Source organism: Passer domesticus, chromosome 7 (genome assembly GCF_036417665.1).
Source record: "Passer domesticus isolate bPasDom1 chromosome 7, bPasDom1.hap1, whole genome shotgun sequence".
NCBI lineage: Eukaryota > Metazoa > Chordata > Aves > Passeriformes > Passeridae > Passer > Passer domesticus.
The window spans coordinates 876,247-901,701 of record NC_087480.1 but is presented as its reverse complement, the minus strand read 5'-3'; the positions used below and the strand labels follow the sequence as shown (position 1 = coordinate 901,701).

General features: G+C 55.7%; 1 protein-coding gene and 1 long non-coding RNA gene across 9 annotated transcripts in view; both read left to right on the top strand.

The window, feature by feature from the left end:
• The first annotated feature begins 389 nt into the window (after window positions 1-389).
• On the top strand, window positions 390-3,005 carry LOC135304216 (uncharacterized). Its single transcript, XR_010365634.1, has 3 exons — window positions 390-576; window positions 1,111-1,222; window positions 2,774-3,005. It is a non-coding gene; the product is annotated as an uncharacterized LOC135304216 (long non-coding RNA).
• Window positions 3,006-6,016: 3,011 nt separating this feature from the next.
• Window positions 6,017-25,455, top strand: part of ATP11C (ATPase phospholipid transporting 11C) — a 55,588-nt gene continuing 36,149 nt past the window's right edge. For all 8 annotated transcript variants that reach the window (XR_010365633.1, XM_064426441.1, XM_064426445.1 and 5 more), the window contains exons 1-2: window positions 6,017-6,208; window positions 24,998-25,117. Coding sequence is in view for 7 of the 8 variants with exons in the window: in XM_064426441.1 (XP_064282511.1) it covers window positions 6,182-6,208; window positions 24,998-25,117 (147 nt within the window). In the remaining variant the exon portion in view is untranslated. The remainder of the gene's footprint in view (window positions 6,209-24,997; window positions 25,118-25,455) is intronic.

Genomic DNA, 25,455 nt, shown 5'->3' with positions numbered 1-25,455 from the left:
GAAGAGACAGAGGTTTGTGCTGTGTAAAAAACATGGCAGTCCTTTGTTCTTCACTAATCAAATTTATAGAAGAAGGAGCCAGCAAGTGGTTTTTGAGAGCATCTCAGACACTGCAATTTGAACACTGATTTAGGGCAGTAAAGGGAATTAATTGCAAGTGATCCAGGTTAACGGGTGTTTGGAAAGGCAAATGGAATGGATCACATCCTGTGGGGTGCCTGCAGGTGACTCTCATTCCCACCAACCCATCTGTAAACCCCATCAGCTGTCCTGGGGCCTATAAACAGCCAGGGAACAAACAGGGAAGGTACAGAGCCTGGCCTTTGGGGTGGTGAGGGGCTTTCACATGGAGCTCTCCCCTCCCTGCTTTGTGAAAAAGGTATAAAAGTTAAAAAGTTAATTAAGATGAATCTGTTAGCCCAGCAGAGCAGTGGCTGTGGGAAGGTGAGCAGCCCCTGCTCCTTGGCTTTGCTGTGCCGTGGCAGGCACTGCTAGCTGTGGGTCTGACCCGGGCTGCACTGCTGTCTGAAAGCTGCCTCTAGCATGTACGGGCTTAAATAAACATGTGTAAAGAAGGTGAGTGGATTTTAAACCTTGGAATGGGTGTTAGGTTGATAAAAGCCTGGGGTGGGTGGTTTTTGTACTTGAGAAGCTGGTTGCTATGTACACTTTCTCCTGCTTGCAGGTTCTACCCTCTGACTAACTTGGGTGGGCTGGGTGCCAGATGCTCTTGTGCAAGTTTCCCAGCTGAAAAAGAGAGTGTTGGGAAGTGGCTCAGCTTTTTTAGATGAGCCCACCAGGGTCCAGGTGATTTTCAGAGATCATTCAAAATATTGCAATATATGTGATTCCAGGCAGCTCTCAGTATGCTGAATAATGAGAAGGAGTAGCCATGCCCAGAGTTTCTTTTGGATGGTTTGTTATCTATTGTACACTAAAAATGAGATCTGGAATGCTTGCTGTCATGTGTGCTGAAAAAACAAGGCTGGAATTATTGAGAGTAACTCCCTAAGCTCCTTTTGATGGTCATGAAGGAGGCTGTTAATGCTTTGTAAGGAGGGAGAAGACAAAGGACTGGAAAATGAGAAACTGAAAACTTTCCCCTTCTAGGTTAAATGAGCCTTGTTGGAGACTGTTGCTGGCAGAAGGAAGAAGGATATAATCAATTTAATTTAGTGGTTATGTTTGTCTTGGGACACCAGGAAACGTGCTGGAGTCTGAGGTGTGTAGATTTGTCACATCATGTACCAAATATATTTGCTGGGTTTTCCCCCTCTGAAAAAGAAAAAACCTTCTTTTTAGAAAGGGGGCTTTTATTAACTCAAATGGGTATTTTCTTTCATAAATTGTCATTCTGTAAGTTGCTGCACATTTGAACAGGTTATTTCACACTATAAGGACCAAGTGCCTCTTGAGAAGGACTGTCAGTGTATTAATCAGGCTTCTGCCACAGGATATCTCTGGATGTGGGACTAAGAGCCAATTTATTCACCAAAACTTTTCATTTGGAAGTCAGCTGCAGCAATCAGAGCTCAGGCTTCATCTGTGAGAGAACTTTCAACTTAAATTGCAGTTACATTTCAGTGCAGCTGAGTTTAGCAAGACTGTAGCCCAAATACCTGCCCTCCTGGCACAAATCTTTCTTGCTACCCAAACTCTCGTTTTACTGGACCTTGCACCCACCTGCCACGCACAGTGCAGCTGTAGGAGGGGTTTGGGGTGACTTTGCGGGGTTTTTCTATGTTTATTTATTTGGGCCAGGCTTGTGTCCCTAGATTGCAGGGGGTGCTGCATGCTGTGCCCATCACACACTGCTGGCCAGGCCGTGCTGTGCTGGCCAGGTGCTGCTGGGGGAGTGGGATGGGATGGGCTGCAGGGGGGCTCTGGAGGCAGGGCTGCCTGCACACCCCTCTGCAGGCATTCCCAGCCTCCCTCCCTCCCGGGTGTTTGCAGAGTGATGCAATCCCCCTGGGGCACCCACGAACACTCCAGCCTTGCTGCCCATTCCCACAGAATCCTGGTTTTTTGGGCAGATGGGGATGAGGGGAGCATGGAGCTGGCAGCCTGTGCTGCTGAGGGGCAGTGGGCACTGCCAGAGGGGCCAGCAGCTACAGGACATGGGGTAGGACTCCAGCAGGTACAGAATCTGGGTGGCTTTGGCTGCTTTCAGCCAGTGAGCTCCTGGGGTAGGACTCCAGCAGATACAGAATCTGGGTGGCTCTGGCTGCTTTCAGACAGCGAGTTCCTGGTCCCGTCTCTGCTCACCCTGTGCTGGCAGGGCAGGTTTGGGAGTCTCAGGTGTGCACAGACAAGAATTCTCTGCTGGAATCTGCTGGCAAAAATGCTCTCATTTCTTATAAAACCTCTTTCACAAATCAGTGAAGGATTTGTCCCATTCAGAAGAAGCCAAGGGAACAAATGGGGCCAGCTTTCCTTGGCATTCCCCGAGCGCCTGGCAGGCTGAGATGTACCTGTGGCTCACGGCAGGGCCCTGCCTCTCTCCAGGACTGAGCAGCCCTGAGCATGCACTCGCTGCCCCAGCTGGAGACGGCCCTGGGACGGCTGTCAGGGGACAGGGTGGCCCTGAGCAGCGAGAGCTGCTGCTGCCCGGTGTGAGCAGCAGCCAGGCAATGGGCAGGTCATGCCCGGGCAGTAAACGAGCTGCCAGCCTACACGCTTGGATTAACGAGACCTCCCTCGAGCTGGAGCGACAAACCTGTAGCACCCGTCCGGCAGTGGGAAGGACTCGATGGGAATTCGTGTCTCTCCACAGGCTTCATACGATGTCGGATCCTGTAAAAATCCACCCGGTATTTGGAGACGCGCAAAGCCCATCGCTTGTTTTACAGGCAGCGCCTTGTCCTCCAGCCGGCCGCACGGTGGCAGAAGAAGCAAAGAACACATTTAAAATAAATGTTTAAAGGAAACAAGCCCAGCACGCGGTGAGGGTCAGTGTGTGTGCCGGAGGGCAGCCCGGACCCGCCTGCTGGGGCACCTGCCAGGGACCGAACCCCATCGCCGCGAGCAGCCAAAACAGGGACGGGAAAACGATTTGGTGAGGGGATTTAAGGATGCTGTGTGAGGCTGAATTTGGGACAGCAGACACTCACCCGTGGCTCTTCCCAGCTGTGCTTGGACTTATTTCATCCGGGAGCTCCCTGGAAAAGGGTCTCTGTCCCTGGTGCCAGAGCATTAAAGCTAATTATCTAATGTTAATTCTGTATCACAGTCCAAGCCTTGCATTTTGCCTCTAATCCCAGCAAATTTAACAAAAATTAAGACATCATCATTTCAAACTAAACTGGGTAAGGGCTGCAATTTGTATGGCACAGGAGTTGTAAGGACAAGGGCAGCTGCATGGATTCTTCTGCTGGTGAGATGAACTCTCCTGATCAGTTAGCTCAGGTGAGAGGTGAGGAGAAACTGTACCTGTAGCAATATATTGAGGAGAGAATAGAGCTGTTTTCCCGTGGGCCAGGTAAGCCAGCTTGCCTTGACCTTTGGGAACACGCAGGGGTCAAACCCCAAGGCTGCTGCTTCACTGGGCATGGCTGCTCTGCACAGCACCCACCACAGAGCCCTGCAACAGGAAAAGTGTCCGAGAACAACAGCTCCCTCTTCTAGCCAACACAAACAGGCTAGAAAAACAGCAGGAAAGTACCCAAAAAGCAAGGCAAAAGCTGCAGGGTGGCGTTGGTCTCACTCCAGTGCTCTGTTGCTGTGCGGGGGAGGGAACTCTGCAGCCAAACAGGTTAGGCATTACAGAAAGATGTTTAACAATTGCCATTCATTATTTTCAAGTGGCTGGCATTGTTTTCTGGTTTCCTCTGTTGTGGTGAGGCCTTTGTGTGGAAAGGTGAGTAAAGCACAGCTGCACGGGGAGCAGTGGGAGGGCTGCCCTGGGGATGCAGGGATGGAGCCTTCACTCACCCATCTGCTGCCTGCCGAGGGAGAAGTGGGGTCAGAGACCCGCAGCTCCTGCCTGCCCAGCCCCTGACTCCTGTTTTGGTGCTGGGGCAGGCTGGATGTGTCACACAGTGTGACACTGCCAGACAGTGGGTGCTGGTGCACAGCAAGCGTGACTGGGTTTAGCCTTACTCAAATCAGTGATGCTATTTTCACTTAAAAATGCAAAGTGCAAAATCTGTGTTTTCTGGGCCCCTGGAAGCTGCCAGCTGCTCTCCAGGCCCTGCTGTGGTGCCACAAGGTGAGTTCTGCTCAGTTTCCAGGAAGAGCTGGCTTTGAAACGGGAGCAGTGCAAGCTGCTGGAATGGCAGTGGCACCTGGCACTGGGGTGAGGAACCTGCCAGCTCCTGGAGGGGCTTGGGGCTGGCAGCAAGGGACAGCACCAGGAGAACTCCCTGCCCCGATGCAGAGGGCATGCTCCAGAAAAGGCTGGTTTATTACTAGCCAATAATGAGGTCGAAAACATAATAAAAACATGCAGCTTTTGTTAGGTTACATCTTGTCTTTTTCAACTTGATGTAGAAAACATAACAAACATGTAGATTTTGTTAGGGACCATGATGTCTTTTTCAACTTGGTGTTGAAAATGTAACAAAACCATGTAGGTTTCATTAGGTTACATGCTGTTCAACATAACGAAAACATGCAGCTTTTGTTAGGTCACATCTCGTCTCTTTCAGTTTTGGTGGTTTACATTAAAGTTCTCACGCTCTGTGCCTGCTGGACCAGGGAGGAGCTCCCTGGAGGAAGCATTTCGGGTGAGTTTTGCCTCTCCCCTTGCTGTCCCAGCCGGGGAAGGGGGTGTGTGCCCAGGGTGCTGCAGGCACCAGGGAGTGCTGGGCTGAGGCTGCAAAGCTGCCCTGGGAACAGGCTGGCCTGGCTGAGGCACGCATGGCAGGAAGGGCTTCTGCTGGGGACAGGTACCCAGAGACTCTGAGCAGCTCCTGGGGCAGCCCTGCCTTGGGAAACTGCCCCAAGGGCTGTTTGTGTTGAGCATGGTGACCGTGAGCGGGTGCCTGCAGCAGCGGGACAGGGCTGGGCTGTGCTTGCAGCCCCGACAGCCAAGCCTGCCTGCAGCAGCAGGTGAGGCAGGGGCTCTGCCCCTCATCCCGCCCCCGAGATCCCCGCCTGCAGTGCCACGGGCACTGTGAGCCAGTTCAGAGCAGGCACGGGCACGCTCGAAGGGCTGGAGCATCTCTGCTGTGGCGACAGGCTGGAGAGCTGGGGGTGCTCACACTCAGGAGGCTAAACTGAGAGCAGGATTGCTGACAGGGCCTTCTAATGGGGCATGTAGTTATAGGGCCAGGGGGAATGGTGCTCTGGGCAGGTCACACGGGGAGCAGCCCTCTGAACTGAAAGGGGGCAGCTTTTGGTTAAATATTGGGAAGCAATTCTTCCCCCGGGCATGTTCTGGTTCTGGCACGGGCTGTCCAGAAGAGGAGGGGATGCCCAAGGCCGGGTGGGGCTCGCAGAGGGTGTCCCTGCCAGGACAGGGGGTTGGATGGCGGTGTTCTTTAGGGTCTGTTACACCGCGAGCCGTTCTGTGCCGGGGACAGCAGCGGGGCCCTGCGGCGGGGACACACCCGCACGGGGACGGGATGGCAGCGGGGCGCGGCAGTCCCCGCGTGTCCCCAGTCCCCGACCTGGCTGTCCCTAGTCCCCGTGGGTCCGGCCAGGCTCCCCTGTCCCCATGTGTCCCCAGTCCCTGCGTGTCCCCAGTCCCCGTGTGTCCCCTATCCGCGCGGGTCTGGCCGGGCTGTCCCGTGTCCCTCCTCCTCTCGTGTCCTCAGTCCCCGCGGGTCCGGCCGGTCTCCCCTGTCCCCTCGTGTCCCCAGTCTCCCTGGATCCGGCTGGATTCCCCTGTCCCCGCCTGTCCCCGTGGGTCTGGCCGGGCTGTCCCCTGTCCCTGCGTGTCCCATCTCCTCTCGTGTCCCCAGTCTCCCCGGGTCCGGCCGGTCTCGCCGTGCCGCCTGTCCCCGGTGTCTCAGTGGCTCCCCCGGCGGCGGCAGGCCGTGCCGCGCTCCCAGGCTGCTCCGGGGCGGCGCCGCCTCCAGCGCGGCGGGACAAAGCGGGGCCGGGCCGGGCCGGGCCGGCGGCATGGAGCGCGGAGCGGAGCGGGGCCGGCGGCGCGGCCCGCAGCCCCGCTAGGAGCCGAGCCGGGGCGGGCCGGGCCGGGCGATGCGGCGGTGAGCGCGGCGGGGCCGGGGCCGCCGCGATGCTCCGCCGCAGCCTCAGCCGCCTGGTGAGTGCGGGGCCGGGGCGGGCGGGCAGAGTTCGCCGGTTCTCTCCGTGCCTTGTGCCGGGGCTGTGCTCCCGCATCGCCCTCCCCGCGGGGCGCGGCCCCGCCGCGTCCGACCGGCGAGCCCTGCACGAGCTGCCTTTGCTGCCGGAGCCCAAAGGCTGTTTTTCCCCCAGACCTGCCGCAGGGGAGGGCGGTTTCCCCGGGCGGGTTTCCCCGGGCGGCCCCGCGTGCTCCCCCTGCCCGGGCGGGATGCGGGCTGTGCCCCGCCGGCTCCATCCCGAGCCCTTCCCGCTGCCACATAAGCTGCTGGGCCATTCCACCGTGACCTCACTGCTTGGCCTGAGCTCTGTAATTACTCATTTTTTCCTTTTCCGCAGCAAATGTGCGAAAAGCGGCGTTTTAAGATGGTTTCGGGCGCCGCTGTTTATTCAGCGGTGTCACCGATTGCGCAGTGCGTAGTTAGCAAAGTTCCTGGAGTTGGGGCGGTGTGGGTGCTGCCGGCACACAGCCCTGCGGGGACTGCCCGGGCGCCCCTCGGCCTCTGCCCTTCGCCTGTGCTTTGCACCGAGGTGTTTGTGCCCGGTTTTCCCGGCTCGGTGTTTGTGCCCGGTTTCCCAGGCTCGGTGTTTGTGCCCGGTTTCCCAGGCTCGGTGTTTGTGCCCGATTTTCCAGGCTCGGAGCGCAGGGCACTGTAAATCGCCTTTTTAAGTCTGGAGGTAGCTCTGCGGAGCTTGGCAGGGAAGGGTTTGATTTTTGGGCTGGTTTTGTGTTCGTAGGCGGTGTTTCTGTTGCAGGCTCTGTGGAGAGCACACCTACCACAACCATTGTTTTGCAGCCTCGGGGACAGATAGATCAGATGGAAACTCGGTGCCTGCCCTGACTTTCTGGCTTTGATGCCTTTGGAGCTCAGCTCTGCCCTCAGTGCTTCCTACCCCACCCACCCTAGCGGGAGTTTTTGTCCCAGTCATGTCGAGAGGCGTTTGTGGTTTGAGGCATCTCCACCGAGTTCAGTTGAAAGCTTTTTTAGGTGGCTGCTTCCTGTGAGCGGGAAGCTGGAGGTGCCTGCCTGGTCTGGATCCAGCACCCTCCTCAGGAGCAGGCCCTGCCCTGCCCAGGGGTCCCACACAGTCCGTGTCACCTCTGAGGGCATGGGGAGGGGACGTTCAGTGCTGCTGGGGTGTGATGTCCTCTGAGGAGGAGAGAAAAGCTCCCTGCACAGCCCAGCTGTTTCCAAAGGCTCTGTGAGCTGTTCCAGCAGCCCTTTGGGAGGGTACAGGTGTGTTGTGGCTGCAGGAACAGCCCTGTTCAGGACCAGGACACACTGCTGGGTCAGCTGCAGTGTTGTGGCTGCAGGAACAGCCCTGTTCTGGACCAGGACACACTGCTGGGTCAGCTGCAGTGTTGTGGCTGCAGGAACAGCCCTGTTCAGGACCAGGACACACTGCCAGGCCAGCTGCAGTGTTGTGGCTGCAGGAACAGCTCTGTTCAGTGCCAGGCCAGCTGCAGTGTTGTGGCTGCAGGAACAGCTCTGTTCAGTGCCAGGCCAGCTGCAGTGTTGTGGCTGCAGGAACAGCCCTGTTCAGGACCAGGACACACTGCTGGGTCAGCTGCAGTGTTGTGGCTGGAGGAGCAGCCCTGTTCAGGACCAGGACACACTGCCAGGCCAGCTGCAGTGTTGGTGTGGGCTTTAGACGCTGTTTCCACCTCCTGGCTTTGTGAGCAGCATTTCAGCAGCAAGGAGCAGTTTATCAGGCTGGTGCACGTGGTGTGGGTCCCCCCGTATCAGCCGTGCTGACAGAGCAGCTCCTGCCCTGCTGCTGCAGCTCTGCCCTGTGCCCAGCCCTGCAGGTGCCATGCCTGGGGCAGTCCTCGCCCTCCATGGCAGGGGAGGGCAGCCTGTGCCACTCTCTGGAACTGTCCCCCAGTGCTGTCCTGGATGGCCAGTGCTGGCCCTCAAGGGATGCTCATCCTGTGGCCGTGGCATTGCAGGAATTCACTGCAGTTATTAAAGGCTGCAGATTTTCCGACATAAAGATCCCACAGGGCTACTCAGACAAACACTGTAACCTCTCTGCTGTGTGGTCTCTGCCTGAGGCTCATAAATACCAGCGGTTATTAAAAATCCTGTTTTGTGTTGTAACTCCCAGCTTAGGCCCAGCGGAGGTGGCTTACCCTATCAGCGTGACTGTTTGTGGCTCTGTTTTTCCCTCCTGTGAACCCTTAGCCTGGGTAGGGTATGAAATGGGATGGGAAGAAGAGCAGGAAGGGTAGAGTGGTGCATGTGGGTCTGCATGGGGTACAGACTGATGCTCTGCAGAAACAGATTGGGTTCTGAACTTTGATTTGCACCACCAAAATAATCTCTGTCAAAGGAAGAGTGGGGCTGGGAGCACTGCGGGGAGGTGGGATTGGATTGCCATGGTTAATCCACTTTTAGGAGATACTGTCAACTTGAAATATAACTTTAATTCTTTTTTGGAAACAGATTCTAGCACTGGAGTCTTATTTTTAGTCTCCTGCTGCTTGTATGGCTGTTGTGGGAGGGTGCAGGAGTGGAGTGGGGAAGTGTGGGGGTGTCCAGGGGAGGTTTGGGGTCACTCTGCTGGGCTGCTCACAGGGCTGGGGTGAGCACTGTGCTCTTCCCAGCTGGCTGGGCAGTGCTGCTCCTGTGTCTGCATCACACAGCGAGTGGCAGCTGTGCCCCGGGGCCACAGCTCTGCACCACAGCCCTGCCAGGGCTGGGGCAGTGCCCACCCGGGCTGGGCTGGGCGATACGGCAGGAATGCAGAAACAGAGGTTACTGATGCCTTCGTTGTTTCACTTGTCCTCCCAATTTGCTTTGATTTAAGGCCAGTCTGGAGCGTGACCCTGCTGACGGTGCAAGCACCCCAGGGAGCTCTCCCTCCTCTCGGGGTGCCTGCTGCTGCTGAGCCCCTGGGCTGGTGCTCTCTGCTGGGTCTCCTGCCTCTGCAGTCAGTGCAGCTCCTTGCTCTGTACTCTCCTGCTTGTGTTAAAACCTGGGATAAGTAAGAAAACAACAAACAGCCTATAATTGGGAGCACAACTCTTCTGTTGGAGTGTTTGTGCAGAGTGTAACAACGGGACCTTAGCGGTGTTACTCCAGTTTAATTACATCCCTTGGGGGCTGATCCTCTTTGCTGGTAAATCCCTGGTGTTTGTGGGGTGCTGGGCTCGTTGTGAGCCGCTGGTTCTCAGCACTGTGTGCCTGGTGTTGGGGAGAAGGTGTCTCTTAGGGGTGTCAGGGCTGTCCCTGGGCTGGGGCTGTGTGCCTCTGTGCCCTGTCCCAGGCTGCCGTGGTGGTCTCACTGCTCCTCCTGGGGTCTGCACCCCTCTGCTGTGCCAGCCCTGGGCTACCCCCAGCTCGGTCGTGGGGCCCTGTGGGGCAGGTCCCACCTGGAGCCCTGCAGAAGATGCCCCACTGAACCTGTCCAGGTGGAAAAGGGAAACGGCCCAAAGTCACCCTTTGGGTGGGCAGTCAGTTCCCCACTGGCACTGGGAATGGGTGGGAAGGGGCAGGGGTGGATGGGAGAGCCCCTGGGTGCACTGGGCAGTGTGGGGCTGTGCCCCCCAGCTCGGGGTGCTGGGGTGTGGAAGGGGTCCAGGGCTGTGGTGGAGGATGCTGATTTACACTCCCATCTTTAGGACGTGCAGCAAGTGTGTAACAAAATCTATTTTTGCACACAGAGCACATCTGTGATTTTCTTTCACACTTGTTTTTTTTTTCCCACAGCGTGTGAACCAAACATTAGTGTGTGATTGCAGTTCCTCCTCCAATAATAAAGATGATTGCAGTTAGGAGTTGGAGCTGTAGGAGTTGTCTTTTCCCCTCCAGTCTGGCCATGTTAGCACCTGGAGAGTGAGGCTGCATGTCAGGTACCTTGTACCTGGTGCCAGCTTCTGCAGGAGGTGTTCTGCTTTCATTGATGTGACAAAGACCTGCGGGCAGCAAAGGCTGGGGCAGGGGTGGCTCTGTGACACCAGGAGGCAGTTCTGCTCGGAGAAATCCCTCACTTCAAAAGAGTATGGATTTCAATGAAGCCACCTGAGATTTTCATGAATCTTTTTGATTTTGTGAGATGTGTTTAGCGTGCTGGCAGCTTCCACGTGCTCAGGCAGTTCCCCTGCAGCAGCCACAGGGCAGCCCATGCTTGACCACAGACAAGTCAAGGGAGGCTCAAATAGGGAAGCTGGGACTGTGAAAAGCTTAGGGCTGCAATCCCTTACTGGGGCTCCTTCCCTGGAAAATGGGGACACTGGAGTTTCTCAGGTTCTGGGGGACATAGGGGTTTGTGAAATTCCTGTAGCCGTTTCCTCTTTAATGTCTCCTAACTGTAGCCCTATTCCCAGAAATAGCTCAGCCATTTGGCTAAAAATAAATAAAAATCAAACAAAGTGCTCGGCCTGGGACAAACAGCTGCATGTGTTCATGTGTTCAGTGAAAGTTTGGGAGGTTGGAAGTCGCTGTAGGGAGGGCTGGAAAGCACCAGTCAAACATTAATGATGAGTGATGCTTCTGATTAAACCTGTGGCATGCTGAAACTCTTTGTGGAGAATAACGAGTCTTGGCTGTATTTCCTTCTTCCCTCCATGCCACTTTTGTCCCCAGCTGGTATTTTGCTAAGAGTAATGATGATTGTCTGGGCTGTGCAGGAGAGGTTTGGAGCTGAGCTGACTGGAGCTGCAGCTGAAGACATGGCAATTTGCTTTTAATAATAAAATTTGTAAAAGCAAGCAGGACATCTATTAATAACAAGCTTTTCAGCCTTCCTTTAATTTCATCCTGTTGCCTTTGGTTTATGTGTTTCCTTTCTGATTAAAACTGCTGTGTTCAGGCTGTAGCTGTCTCTAGTGGAGAGATTTATTTTTAAGTGTTAGTTAAAAGCAAAGCTGATGGGAGAGCATTCAGGGTGTCTCTAAGTCAGATGAAACCTTCACTCCCAAATTAGTTTTTAGCAGTGCAGGTTTGGTCCCTGTGAGCGTCTTCCTCCCATGGCACCATGCTTGCATCTCTTGTCCCAGGTGTGCAATTCCTTCCACTGTGGCACTGTGCTCCCTTGGGGGTTTAAACCTTTGGCAGAAAATGCTGGGCTGGCCGGGTGGGGAGCATCTCTGTGGCTGGGGTGTGCCTGCAGAGGAGCTGGCACTGCAGGGGCAGGGAGTCACTGGGCAGGCTGCCTGCAAGGGGGATTTTCCAGGCAGCTTGGGCACGGGGTGACCGAGTGTGCTGTTAACCCCGTTTGCCTTTCCCTGAAAATGCCTGCTGGGGGATTTTCCAGGGGAGTTTCCTGTGTGTGTTGGGAGGGCAGTGGGGAGGTTTTCCTGCATGGCTTGGGCAGTCCCCAGCGGCTCTGTGCCCAAATGTGCCCCCTGCCCAGGGGAGGGGGCAGCAGCTCGTGCCCTGTGCCACACAGGCTATCCCAGCTTATCCTGGTAATGCCTTACTCTGCCTCTGGACTGAGGTCTGCTTCTCAGTGCTGGTGTTGGAAATGTTTCTGTGCTTTCTGGGGTCTGGGAAGGACGGGCTGGTGTTGGGTGCTGTGGGCTTCACCTGCCTGAGCTCTGCCAGCACCAGCACCCATGGCCAGGCTGGGCATGGAGCCCCCAGTGATGCTGTGGGAGCCACCAGAGCCTGGCACACAGCCTGGCACATGTCTGAGCTCTGCCCCTGCCAGCTCCCTCACCTCTTGCAAGTGGACAAGACTTTATTTCCTACTTCAGTTAGCAATATTGAGGTTCAGTGGTGGGGTTTTTCAGTGTTTTGCCTGGAGGTCTGCAGCTTTCTGTGACTTGTGGGGGCCGTGCTGATGGTGGGCTGTCTTCACTTGCCCAGCCTGCCCCCAGTGCCTTGTTCACCAGGCTCACCTGAACTGGCTAGTGTTTGGTTTGGGCACTCAGTATTTTGTTTTTTGCACTAACCTTGACTCCAGGACTCGAGCACGGAGCTGTTCGTGGAGTGCCTTAGCCCTGCTGTGGGAGCAGGGCCAGGCTGCTGCCCGTGTGCTGCAGGGGATGGCAGTGAGTGGCAGACTGCTTTAAAGCTTCATTTACTCACTTGTAGCCTGGGGGAGCTGAAACGTCCCTCTTTTGAGAGGTCTGCTCTTCCCTGCCCTCATGCTGGCAGCAGCAGGGCTGCTGGGTCAGGAAGAGCCTGCTCTGCCCAGAGGCTGCAGTGGCTTCAGTGGATAAATATATGCATTAAATATACATGCATGCAGTATGTGCGCATTAAATATGCATCTGAGCAATATACAGAGATGCTTAAATGTATATATTTGTTTTTGCTTACGGGCCCTTTCTCAGGCCGGGCCCAAGCCCAGGGAGCTGCTGGGCAGTGGTTGGCACAGGGCACTGTTCTGATGGGTGCAAAGTGCGTTTGGATCCTGGCCCCACATGGGACGGTGGCGTGGGGAGAGGAGCCGAGGCTCCCGGTGGGAGGAAAGCTGTCCCAGGCTTTGCTCCTCCTCCTCTGCATCGCTTTTCCTGCTCGCACAGGGATGCCCACTGCCTCAGGTCTGATCAGAGCCAGTACTCTAAAATGTTTAGCCCCTTCTGTGACCCCTCTGCCCGCTCCTGGGGGCACCTGTTGCCTCCTGCTGACTCCGGTGGGTTTTCCCCCAAACCTCGGTGGTGTTGTTGGGGATGGAATTCCAGCTGAAGCCCATTTAGTCTAAAAGCACATCTCCTCTGGCCATCCAGCCTAATTGATAGCGCTTCAGAGACGTTTGTCCTGCCCTCCTTAATGAGAGCTGAGTGCATGATCCAGTTGTTTGCAAAGAGCTTTTTGTTTTCCTGCTGCAGCAGGAGGAGGGGTAAGCCCCTGCAAGGCTGTTCGAGCTGGGTATTTTGCTCTCAAATCAGGCTTTTCTGTTCTATTTCCCATCTTGAACAAGACTCCTGTTGAACTCCATTGTGGCCTTTGCTGAGTAATGCTTTGCTGCAGGCTTCTTGCTCCTGTTCTCAGCTGATTTTCAGGATCTGTAGGTGAAAGGACTCCAGCCTTGTTTATGGAATGCTTGGTAATGTTTTGCTGTATGTTTTCAGAGAATCTCTTCATCTGGCATGTCCTAAAACGTGCTGTGTACCTTAACAATATTCTGTGAGATGATTGAAGTGGGAAACAGACATTGCTCACTTGGTCGATGTAATTTGTTTGCACTATTGTAGCAAATGCACTGATGTGCAAAGCAGAGGGATCCTCTGTTTCTGGTGCTGTAAAGGACCTAGAAAAGCTGAGTAAGATGTGCAACAGGCAAGGCCAGACAATTTGAAGCGCTTCTTTGGTGCTGCCATCCAAGATCTCTTCAGCAGTAATACAAATTAAATACTGCTTGACTGCAGCGACGCTGTGCTCTGCTGCTGGAGTCTCAATTGGCTTAGGAGGGGAAAAAAATAAAAAAAATAAATCTCACTGCCGGGAAATTAAATGCAGGAGGAAAAAAAAAAAATCCACTTTTGTGAGCAGCCCTTCCATCCTTTATTCTGATTTCTGTGTAATTCCTCCCCAGCAGTCATACCAAGCCAGGCAGCTGCTGTCTGCAGGGACTCAGGCTGCACTCAGGGGGCTGCAAAGCCAGCCTTGAAATGCACTATTAATGAATTTTATTTCTGTTTGCTCTGGGTGGTGTTTTGCATGCCGCTTTTGTTGGGTGAGTAGTGGAAGCTTTTTATTCTTTTTGTTTTTTCCTCCTTCCTTACAGCTCACCTTTTCTTGCGCTGTTTGCTCAGGGAGGGAGTGCAGTAAAATCAGCTGTGGTGCCCCGAGGGCTGCTGTCCTGTGTCAGCCACACTGACCTTGTGGAGCACGTATTTCCCGTGGGCTGGCTTCCCCTGGGGCATTCACTGGGTGGGAGTGGGACTTCCCACTGCAGTGAGTGCAGGGTGGGAAGAGGCAGAGAGGAAACCCTGGGAGAAGGAGCTGGCGACTGTGAGAGCAGGAACGGCCTGGCCTGGGTGCCTGGCTGAGGAGGAGACTGGGCTGGAGATGGCTGAGCCATGCCCGGGGATGCTCTGCCCTGCTGCCATCCCAGGCTGTGTGTGCAGCCCTGCTGGGCACTGCCCTGCTCTGCTCTGCTGGGCACTGCCCTGCTCTCCCTGCTGCCATCCCAGCCTGTGCCTGCAGCCCTGCTGGGCACTGCCCAGCTCTGCCCTGCTGCCTTCCCCAGCCCTGCTGCAACAGGAGCCAAAGGATTTCCTGCAGATAAGCAGCTCTGGGCCGCATGGTGAGGATTTCTGTGCTGGCTGGGCAGATTTCACTGATCCAGCATCCTGGTGTGGCTGTGCCTGCAAGCCCCAGGGATGAATCTGTTGGTCGCTGTGGTAGCCAGAGATGGAAATGTTCCCAGTGTGGTCTGGGTCATGTGCAGCTGATTTTGGCTCTGGAGCAAGGGGGGAAGTAGGTGATTCTGCCTCTCTCCCCTTCCATCTCCTGCTGCTTCTGTGGAACCATTTGTCTGTAGGACAGCAAGGGACCGAGTTAGAAAACCACAGCTTTTATGGTTTTGGAGTTGAAAAGCTTGCTCTGAACCCGTGTGAGTGAGGAGCTTGGGAGGTGCTGGGACCTTGGGGGGGTTCAGGCACCCCGGGATGCTGTGCAGGACCCGGGGGTCCCTGCAGCCTGGACCTGCCCTCCCCTCCCTCCTGGGACTGCTGGGTCTGGGGGTGGCTCGGGGCAGCCCTGGGGCCAGCCCTGCCCTCTGGGCACTGTGCTGGGTGAGGTGTGCCCTGGCAGGGCAGCCTGCAGCCTCTGCCCTGGAGCGTGCTCGGCCAGGCAGGCTGGCTTCCCAGGGGAAAGGGGAGAAACTGCTCTGGGAAATGGGCCTCTCGCCAGGCAGCTGGCAGCAGGGCTCTGAAATGCTGGGAAAACTTAAAAAGGGGCAAAATGTTTGTAGGTGGCGGAGGTTAGAGTAACGTCTGGCCAGGCTGGGATACATAATGTAGTATTTAGGGGTTTTTTGTTTCCATAACTGAAGAGCTGAGGCTTTGAGGACCAGAAAACAACGGGAAAACCAACAAATTATAGCTCTGCTGGGTGGTGCAGGCACTGACAGTTGGGAGGGTTTTTTCCATTTTGCTCTTATTTCAATTTTTGCCAGGCCAAATCACTGCTCTGGAGAGCTTGCTGCCCTGCTAAAATAGCTGCTGATGAACAGACATATGTGCACAGCTTGAGCCGGGGAGAGGAGGGAGGAAGAGTTTTGAAGACAGGAAGACCTCGTTGTATTTGCTTTGTGACCTCTGCAAAACATTTGGCTCTTACTCAAAGTCCTTTTTCTGTTCTCCAGCCTGAAGTGTTCCTATGAGCCTGAGTTTTATATGCTGGCGGCATGCTGGTCGAACTTTTCTTTTGGGCTGCCAAAAATAAAGATCTGCTGCCTGTATTTCAAGATGAGCAATGGTTTCATAACCCTGGCTGCCAGCAGGGCAGGGAAGAGAAGAATTGAGATGCTGAGAACTTGCGAAGGTCGGTGTTTGAGCAGGAGCAGCAGATTTTGCAGCAGGCAGCAGCCCTGGAGAAACGCTGCCCCAGCGGGTCCTGGCTGGGTCTGGATTTCTGCATCACTCGAGGGCCTGGCTCTGTGCAGAGTGCTGCTGAACAGAAGCTCTGGTTGCAGCCGCTGTGGCATGCTTGCTGGGGAGATGCAGAGCTGCCCGGTTTGAGGGTAGACTGCCTCCAGAAGGAAAAACAAAATCCGTGCCAAAAAAGGTCTTTTGAGCTGTCACCCCTGTGCACAGCACTCCTCAGGTCCAGGATAGGGCTGGGCTCTCCTTTGGATTTATTACAGAGGGAAAAAACCTTCTGTATTTCCTCTCTCCACCCTTACAAAATCTTTCAAGTAGCCTTTTCCCCCGTTCTCTCCACCCAGCCGTGTCTCTGTTGGTTTTTATCAGTGGCTTTGTTGGCCAAGTCAGCTTTTCCAGGAAGTGCAGCCTGGCTGGCTCTGCTGTTCCCCTGTCCTTGCTGGAGGTGATCTCCCTCTCAGAGCACACGGCGAGGCAGCAGCTCCTGGGGACAGGGGGGACGTGGGGGTGGGCTGGGGCTGTGCCCCTCCCGTGGCTGCACTCCCCGTGCTGTGAGGATGCTGTGCTCTGGTTCTGGTGCTGTGCTGGAGCTCATCCTGTGCTGCTGCATCCTCCCAGGGATGAGGGCTGGCTGCTGAGCCCCATCACCTGTGAAACCCGCAGGTACTGCCCTTTCCCAGGCTCCTCTTTGGGGCTGGGGGCTCTCATGGCTGCCCCCCTCTTGGCTGGAGCTGGTGTGACCCAGCGGTCACTCCCTGGTGGTCACGTCCTGTCCCTGGCTGAAATACCAGCGGGAGCTTCAGCCTCAGCCCAGCAGAAGGGATCCTGGTTTAAATTTCAACCTGCTGCCTTCCCGAGGTACCAGGCTGCCCATGCTGCTTGGAGTGGGCAGCAGAGTCGCATCCAGTGGGAAATGAGGTCGGCAGTGTGTGCCTCCAGCCCTTCCCCGTGCACCTATGAGCTCCCAGCGTTTCAGATTCTGTTGGTTGGCTGGTTTGTCCAAGGTCTGTGCGTGTTATTGACCCTGCCACGGGGACAGGGAGCCTGGGGTTGGTGCTGATCCACGGAGCTCTCTCTAAACCAGATCTGCTGGAAGATGTGGTCGCTGTGGGTAAGCACAGTCCGAGCTGCTGAATTATTGAGGGTGTTCTCAAAGCACCACTTGTGCCCTCACAGGAATGACTAAGGACAGAGAGTCACGGGAAAACTGGCAAGAAGAAATCTCAATTAAAAATATATCAGTTGGGCAGTGAGGCTGATGGATGTTTTGGGGAAGTTACTGTAAATTTATGGAGGCTTTTTAAAATTGTGGCTGTGTTTTCCTTTGTTCTTCTGAGGCTAAATGAAACAGGAGCTAGAACAGGCTGTTTGGGGAGGTGCTGTTACTTTTGCAAGCTTTTTTTGTAAATCAGGTCGCCTTCTCTACAACTTTTATGATAAATGGAACAATACAGGAGCAATTAGACTTTAAACTATTCATGAGATTGAAGCCTAGTAATGTGATTTAATCTTTCTTTTACATATATTTAATATAAGCTGTGAGTTCATTCAAATTGAGCTTTGTACTTGTACTGTATAATCTCTGGGTTTAGCAGATGATTTTTTAAAATGCCTGTGGTTTTTATTAGATCTGTTTTCTATGAGTTATTTGTGTTTACGTTTTGGCTTAAAGTTATCTTCAGCAAACATGAAAGGAGAAGTTTTTTTTACTGGTTAGTTCTGGTTTTGGTGTTTTCTGGAACTGTAGTAAATCAAACGCTGGTGCTTTTTTAGTTTTACTTCTGCTGCTGTTTTTTTTTTCTGGAAACAGGGCCAGAAGGTAGCACAGACACTTGCTTTCCATATGGGGGATATAATTAAACCCTCTGTTTGCAGCTGCCCTAGAAATAGTCCCCTTGGAGTGGCTGCCTGTCAGCGGAGGCTGCCGAGCACAGGTTCACCTCTCCTCTTGGACTCAGCCTAACTCCATTAATTTTTACCCAGGCTTGCTAATTTTTACCCAGGTTTGCAGCTTTTATCTGGTGCCGCCTGGGTGCTGTGTGTGTGCTGTGATGGATCCCAGCAAGTGGGGAGGGGGCTGAGAGGGGCTCTCAGGACAGGCAGGATCCTGTTCCTGTGGGAGGAGGGCACACATGGAGAAGGGGAAGGGGGCATGAAGGGACAGCTGCCCAAACCCAGGCAGAGAATTTGGGGACTGCTGTGGGCTGCAGAGGTAATTCTGCCCTCTCTGTGTAATGCTCTAACAGATTCAAGTCATCAGGATGTTGGGTTATTAATTGCATCCATGGGCATTTTTACTCCTGGCTTGATACCTTCCAGTCATACCTGTTCTTATTTCCTCAAAGAAAAAATTATAGTGGAATGACAGGCCTCAGGTGATCTTCCATGGGCACATAGATGAGTTTTCTATGTTAGAGCAATGTAAGAAAATGGGCGTTATCCCCCTAATGCCTTGATTTCAGAGCTGCTGCTCCTGCCAGAACGTGGGCTTTATAAAAGGTGCAGGTGTGGAGGGTTGGGTTACACCAAAGCATTTTCCAGAACCCATTCACGTGTGAGTCCTCCCTGGCAGAGGAGGGGTGCTGCAGCAGCAGCCCTGTGAGCCGTGTGGTGCAGCTGGGCCCTGGACCTGCCCTGGGCAAAGCCAGGATGCCAGCCTGGGGATGGGCACAGCAGCCTCAGCTTCCCCCGTGAGCTGTGCCGGGCTCTGTGCTGTGTTCCAGCTGAGCTCCCTCAGGAGAAGGCTGGTTTGGGTGCCCTGCTGAGAGGCTGACTCGCTGGTGGGGTTGGCTAGGCACCGGGGCAGTGGAATAGGAGCTTGAAGCATTGCAGGACAGAGCCACATTGAGGTGATGCAGACAGGATGGTGCTCTGCTCAGAAGTGCCTCCTTCCCTCCCTCCTCTCGGTTCCTGCTGTCTGCAGTGTCCCCTGGTGCTGCTGCCAGCTGCTGGAGCCTCCTGGCTGGCAGGGACACGGTACAGCATGGGGCTGTGGTACCTGCTGCATCCCTGCATCCCCACATCCCCCGGGCTCGGTGGGACAGTGCAGAGTGGCTTCCCTGGCACTGTCCCTGCACTGCTGGTCCCTCCAGACAGCTCTGCTTCTCCCCGTGCTCTCACAAACACCACCAGGGAGGTGACAAAGTGCCTAGGAAGGGAATGCAATTCTTTGTTTTCTTGAGTAATCCTTTTGGCAGGCTTGGCTCTAAGCAGCAGGAGAAACCCTGGCGTTTGCCTGCACCAGCTCACTCCAGCACTGTGAGCTGTGGGCTGTGTAGAGCCCACCAGGCAGCAAGGCAGCTGCTTCAATTGCATCCAAGTAATATTTTCTCTTTTTTTTTGCCATCAGAATTAAAATTTTTCATGAAAGGCAGTCGGAAAAAGTCGTTTAAATCCTCTCCCTGCTAATCTGCATATTTTACAATTTTCCCAAAAGCCTGGCAGTTATTCCCTAAATCTGCCTCTAAGTCTCTGTTGAGAGCCCTTATTAAGACGTAGCAATCTATTAACGACCCAGAGGGCTGCCTGGGCTCCTGGAGGGACAGCTCTGAGCTGCTGAGCTCTGCCAGCCCCTCCTGCTGCAGCCTGGGCTCTGCTCACCTGCTGGGGCTGGACCGAGATGGGCTGTGGAGCCTTCCAGCTTCTGCTGTGGCTGTGTGGGGTGTTGGGGGAATGGGAAATGGAGGGCTGGGAGCCAGGTGAGACCCTGGAGGGAGGGCTGGGAGCCTGGTGATGCCCTGGAGGGAGGGCTGGGAACCTGGTGATGCCCTGGAGGGAGGGCTGGGAGCCGGGTGATGCCCTGGAGGGAGGGCTGGGAGCCGGGTGAGACCCTGGAGGGAGGGCTGGGAGCCGGGTGATGCCCTGGAGGGAGGGCTGGGAGCCGGGTGAGACCCTGGAGGGAGGGCTGGGAGCCGGGTGAGACCCTGGAGGGAGGGCTGGGAGCCTGGTGATGCCATGGAGGGAGGGCTGGGAGCCGGGTGATGCCCTGGAGGGAGGGCTGGGAGCCTGGTGATGCCATGGAGGGAGGGCTGGGAGCCGGGTGAGACCCTGGAGGGAGGGCTGGGAGCCGGGTGATGCCCTGGAGGGAGGGCTGGGAGCCTGGTGAGACCCTGGAGGGAGGGCTGGGAGCCGGGTGAGACCCTGGAGGGAGGGCTGGGAGCCGGGTGAGACCCTGGAGGGAGGGCTGGGAGCCGGGTGAGACCCTGGAGGGAGGGCTGGGAGCCGGGTGAGACCCTGGAGGGAGGGCTGGGAGCCTGGTGATGCCATGGAGGGAGGGCTGGGAGCCGGGTGATGCCCTGGAGGGAGGGCTGGGAGCCTGGTGATGCCATGGAGGGAGGGCTGGGAGCCGGGTGATGCCCTGGAGGGAGGGCTGGGAGCCGGGTGAGACCCTGGAGGGAGGGCTGGGAGCCGGGTGAGACCCTGGAGGGAGGGCTGGGAGCCGGGTGAGACCCTGGAGGGAGGGCTGGGAGCCGGGTGAGACCCTGGAGGGAGGGCTGGGAGCCGGGTGAGACCCTGGAGGGAGGGCTGGGAGCCGGGTGAGACCCTGGAGGGAGGGCTGGGAGCCGGGTGAGACCCTGGAGGGAGGGCTGGGATGCTCCGTGGGGTTACAGTGCCACTCTGACCCTGGCACTGCCCTCATTGTGTAGGTGATGCTGCAGGTGAATAGAGGGGATTGGGGGGTGAAAGCCCTCCTGGAAGCTGGTGCTGAACTCGGTGTGGCTTGGTCACCACACCTGGGTTTGGGTTCTCCTCTGCTCTGAGGCCTCACGTGCACCGTGCTCTCCGTGGATAGTCAGGAAGTCCTTGTGAATTGAAAATGCTTTTCCAGAAGTGCTTGAAGCAGAACTTGGTTTCCGTGGCAGTGCGTGTGAGTGGCAGACCCTCACCCCGCTGGCTCCCGGCCGTGCCAGCGGGCAGGGGAAGCTGTCACTTCCCCCCGTGCTGGAGGGGTGTCCCCAGGCACGCCTGGCTCCAGAGCCTGGACAGGGCACGGCGTGGGGACGTCTGTGCGAGCTGCTGGTGCTGCTGTGGCGTGGATGGGTGGCTCTGCCTCCTGCTCCTCCTGCTCAGGTGTGGCTGGCACCTGCGTCATGCAGCAGGTACCTCAGGGAGCCTTTTTGGGTCTGGTTTGTATTTCAGAGAGGTGCTGTTTGCTGCTGCCGTGGCGGTGGTGTGGCTGGGAGCGTGGTGGCACTCCCTCACTGGGACTGTGCCAGCCCTGCCCAGTCTGGGAGCTGGTGGAGGTGGTCCCTGCTGGCTCTGCCAGGAGTGCAGGGACATTGTGAGGGGCATGAGGATCCTGCTGCTCTAAGCACCAGCCTGGGGGTGTGAGGCTGGCTGCAGTGGGAGCAGCAGCACACCTCCCCAGCCATAGGCATGGTGCAAAAACACTTCTTTAGTTACAGGGGTGCAGACATGGGTGGGAAACAGGGGAAGGGAAGAGCTGCTGCTTCCTGGGCAGATCCTGCTCCTGGTGCAGCAGGATCCATTCGGCTGTTGCTGCTCCATGTCCAACTGTTTTAACTGTTTAAGTTCTTGGGTTTGACACTTGAGCCAGGCAGCAGCTAGTCCCAGGCCTTCTGTCTTAGTGTGTTTTTCTTCAGGGCACCTTTTCTCTGGCTGGGTTTTGTTTGCACTTTGCCAGGCTGCCTGTGATGAGCCCTTAGGACGGGGGATGCTGAGCTGGGTCCTGGGCTCCTGCAGCATCCATCTGCAGAGGCTGAGCCTGGGCAGCTGACCCAGGACAGGCATTTGGCAGTTCTGGCACCTGCTCTGGTGGGGTTTCAAAGCAAGCAGGCTGTAGGGTTGAGGATTAGTGTGGCTAAGTGCAGTATGAAGAGTGTTTGCTGGGGTTTTGGCAGCCCTGCTGCCTGATAATGCCCTCAACCCATAGACTGACAAATCTTCCCTATTCATGTTCTAAAATTTGAAAACTGAGCTCTAAGGAAATCTTACCCTGGTCTAACACCACTCTTTTCCCCTCACCCCTCTTCCCCTGTTTGCTCTTAGAGAGTATTTTAAATTTATTGTGTAATTTTAAGTTCAGCATCACAAAATGCTTCCTGATGCTGGCCAGGTTTTCTCCCTTGGCTGTGAGCATCTGTGGCAAGGACACTTCATTAAATGAAAGAGGAACCTTTTTTCAGTGAAAAGCTGATTTTTAAACTATTTGCACAGTTCTGTTGCTTTTGAAAATAAAGTTTTCTGGTTCACTGAGAAACCAGAGTGTGCTGGGCTGGCCAGGGCTGAAGGCTGGTGGAGACAGAGCTCACGGTGCTCCTCAGCCCCTGAGAGCTGGGGGACCTGCCTGGCCTCACCTTCGTCACAGGCTGGGGAAGGTTTTGAGAGAAATTACCAGAAGTTGGAAATGTTGAAGAGTTACATTGAAATAGAGGCGTTCTGGTACTTTTGGTGCATTCAGGTGCTTTGTTTAGTATGTGTTAGCATCCTCCCCTTTGGGTAGGGGGGTCTGTCTGTGGTTTGCAGGGTGCTGTCACCCCTGAGGGGTGGCTGGGTCTGTGCTGCAGCCCCGTGCTGCTGCTCATGGGTGTCTTGGGCTGTGTTGTCCTGCAGAGCAGCCCTGCTTCCCTGCTGAGGTTATTCTGCTGCTGCTCATGGGTGTCTTGGGCTGTGCTGTCCTGCAGAGCAGCCCTGCCGAGGTTATTCTGCTGCAGTTCCCTGTCCTGCTGCAGAGCAGCGGGGCTGTCATCAGGCCCCCATGACAGGAGGCTGACATTCACTTGTGACATCTCATTCTGCTTTAAATTAAACCCCCAGCAAGCCCAGCTGGCTTGCCAGCACCATGTGTGTCATCCTGAGGAGTTTGTGCTGTGAAACTGTCTGCTTCATCATTCGTGATTTTAGCTGAGATTTTTAAATAGCAGAAGCAGACCCTTTTGGGTTTTTGAGCTGAGCACTAAATCTGTGTGTACCAGTGTGGTGGTGAGACATTTTGCATGGGTTTGGGGGTTGGACAGAAGAGTGAGTGTAAGGGAGGGTCCAGCTGCCATCGTCCTCCATGCAGTGAATAAACCCAGACCTGAAGGATTCTCCAGGTCAGGACTGGGATGAGGTGTGTAGGTGCTGAATTATATTTCTAATGCCTTGAAGTGCTTGATAAAGACACACTCTCCTTCAGGAAGGAAAAATCAGGTGGCACAGGCTGCAGGTGCAGGCAGCAGCTGTCCTGCACGGGGCAGCAGTGCAGTGGCCTGTGCTGGTGGGGTGTAGGACAGGCTGTGGTCCTGAGCTGATGCTGACCAAAGGTGTGTGTCATCTCAGCACATCCTTGCTTTTGCTAGATGACTTTACATGTTCTTCATCCTCTATGCTTTGGCTGGGGCATGGAGGTGAATTTTTGATTTCCAGCCGCCTCATTCCCAGCAAGCAGCATGATGCTCTGAGGAGCTGGAAGCAGGAGTGCAAACCCTGGTTCCCTGGAGCTAACAGCTGTCTGTCCCTTTGCTGGCCCGCAGTGTGCAGGGTGGTGCACTGAGAGGCTGGAAGCAGGAATACAGTCCCTGGTTCCCTGGAGCTAACAGCTGTCTGTCCCTTTGCTGGCAAGCAGGGCAGTGCACTGCGGGGCTGGAAGCAGGAATACAGTCCCGGGTTCCTGGAGCTAACAGCTGTCTGTCCCTTTGCTGGCGAGCAGGGGGGTGCAGTGAGGGGCTGGAAGCAGGAATACAGTCCCTGAGTTCCTGGAGCTAACAGCTGTCTGTCCCTTTGCTGGCGAGCAGTGTGGGCACTGAGGGGCTGGAAGCAGGAATACAGTCCCTGAGTTCCTGGAGCTAACAGCTGTCTGTCCCTTTGCTGGCCCGCAGTGTGCAGGGGGGTGCACTGAGGGGCTGGAAGCAGGAATACAGTCCCTGGTTCCCGGAGCTAACAGCTGTCTGTCCCTTTGCTGGCGAGCAGGGGGGTGCACTGAGGGGCTGGAAGCAGGAACACAATCCCGGGTTCCTGGAGCTAACAGCTGTCTGTCCCTTTGCTGGCGAGCAGGGGGGTGCACTGAGGGGCTGGAAGCAGGAATACAGTCCCTGGTTCTCTGGAGCTAACAGCTGTCTGTCCCTTTGCTGGCGAGCAGGGGGGTGCACTGAGGGGCTGGAAGCAGGAATACAGTCCCTGGTTCTCTGGAGCTAACAGCTGTCTGTCCCTTTGCTGGCGAGCAGGGGGGTGCACTGAGGGGCTGGAAGCAGGAATACAGTCCCTGAGTTCCTGGAGCTAACAGCTGTCTGTCCCTTTGCTGGCGAGCAGGGGGGTGCACTGAGGGGCTGGAAGCAGGAATACAGTCCCTGGTTCTCTGGAGCTAACAGCTGTCTGTCCCTTTGCTGGCGAGCAGGGGGGTGCACCGAGGGGCTGGAAGCAGGAATTCAGTCCCTGTTTCCCTGGAGCTAACAGCTGTCTGTCCCTTTGCTGGCCCGCAGTGTGCAGTGAGCAGCACAGTGCACTGAGGGGCTGGAAGCAGGAATACAGTCCCTGGTTCCCGGAGCTAACAGCTGTCTGTCCCTTTGCTGGCCCGCAGTGTGCAGTGTGCAGGGGGGTGCACTGAGGGGCTGGAAGCAGGAATACAGTCCCTGGTTCCCGGAGCTAACAGCTGTCTGTCCCTTTGCTGGCGAGCAGGGGGGTGCACTGAGGGGCTGGAAGCAGGAACACAGTCCCTGGTTCCCTGGAGCTAACAGCTGTCTGTCCCTTTGCTGGCCCGCAGTGTGCAGTGAGCAGTGTGGGCACTGAGGGGCTGGAAGCAGGAATACAGTCCCGGGTTCCCTGGAGCTAACAGCTGTCTGTCCCTTTGCTGGCGAGCAGGGGGGTGCACTGAGGGGCTGGAAGCAGGAACACAATCCCTGGTTCCCTGGAGCTAACAGCTGTCTGTCCCTTTGCTGGCCCGCAGTGTGCAGTGAGCAGTGTGGGCACTGAGGAGCTGGAAGCAGGAGTGCAAACCCTGGTTCCCTGGAGCTAACAGCTGTCTGTCCCTTTGCTGGCGAGCAGGGGGGTGCACTGAGGAGCTGGAAGCAGGAATACAGTCCCGGGTTCCCTGGAGCTAACAGCTGTCTGTCCCTTTGCTGGCCCGCAGTGTGCAGTGAGCAGTGTGGGCACTGAGGGGCTGGAAGCAGGAATACAGTCCCGGGTTCCCTGGAGCTAACAGCTGTCTGTCCCTTTGCTGGCGAGCAGGGGGGTGCAGTGAGGGGCTGGAAGCAGGAATACAGTCCCGGGTTCCTGGAGCTAACAGCTGTCTGTCCCTTTGCTGGCCCGCAGTGTGCTGGCGAGGAGAAGCGCGTGGGCACGCGCACCGTGCTGGTGGGGCACCGGCCCGTGCCGGACACCGAGGCCTACGTGGCACAGAAGTTCTGTGACAACAGGATCGTCTCCTCCAAGGTGAGCCCCCTGCTCTCCTCTGTGGTGGGTTTGGGAGCTGGCAGAGCCCGAGTTCCTCGAGCATGGAGGCACAGGTGTCTCTGCAAGTGGAGCAGCCTGGTGCTCCTTACACCAGGCTCTCTCTCTTTTTTTATTTTTTTACCCTATCAATGCCAGTGGGGGTGTGGGCAAGCTCTTTGTTGTAGGCTGGATGGGAGCAAAGCAAATAGACACGTTGATTTTTGTGGGGTTGGGGATTTTTTGGTGTGTTTTTTAAAGTTTTCGGGCATCCCCTTTGGGAAGAAAAGACAGGTTAGGTGTATAATACAGCATGAGATAACAGCAGCTCAGATTTGCAA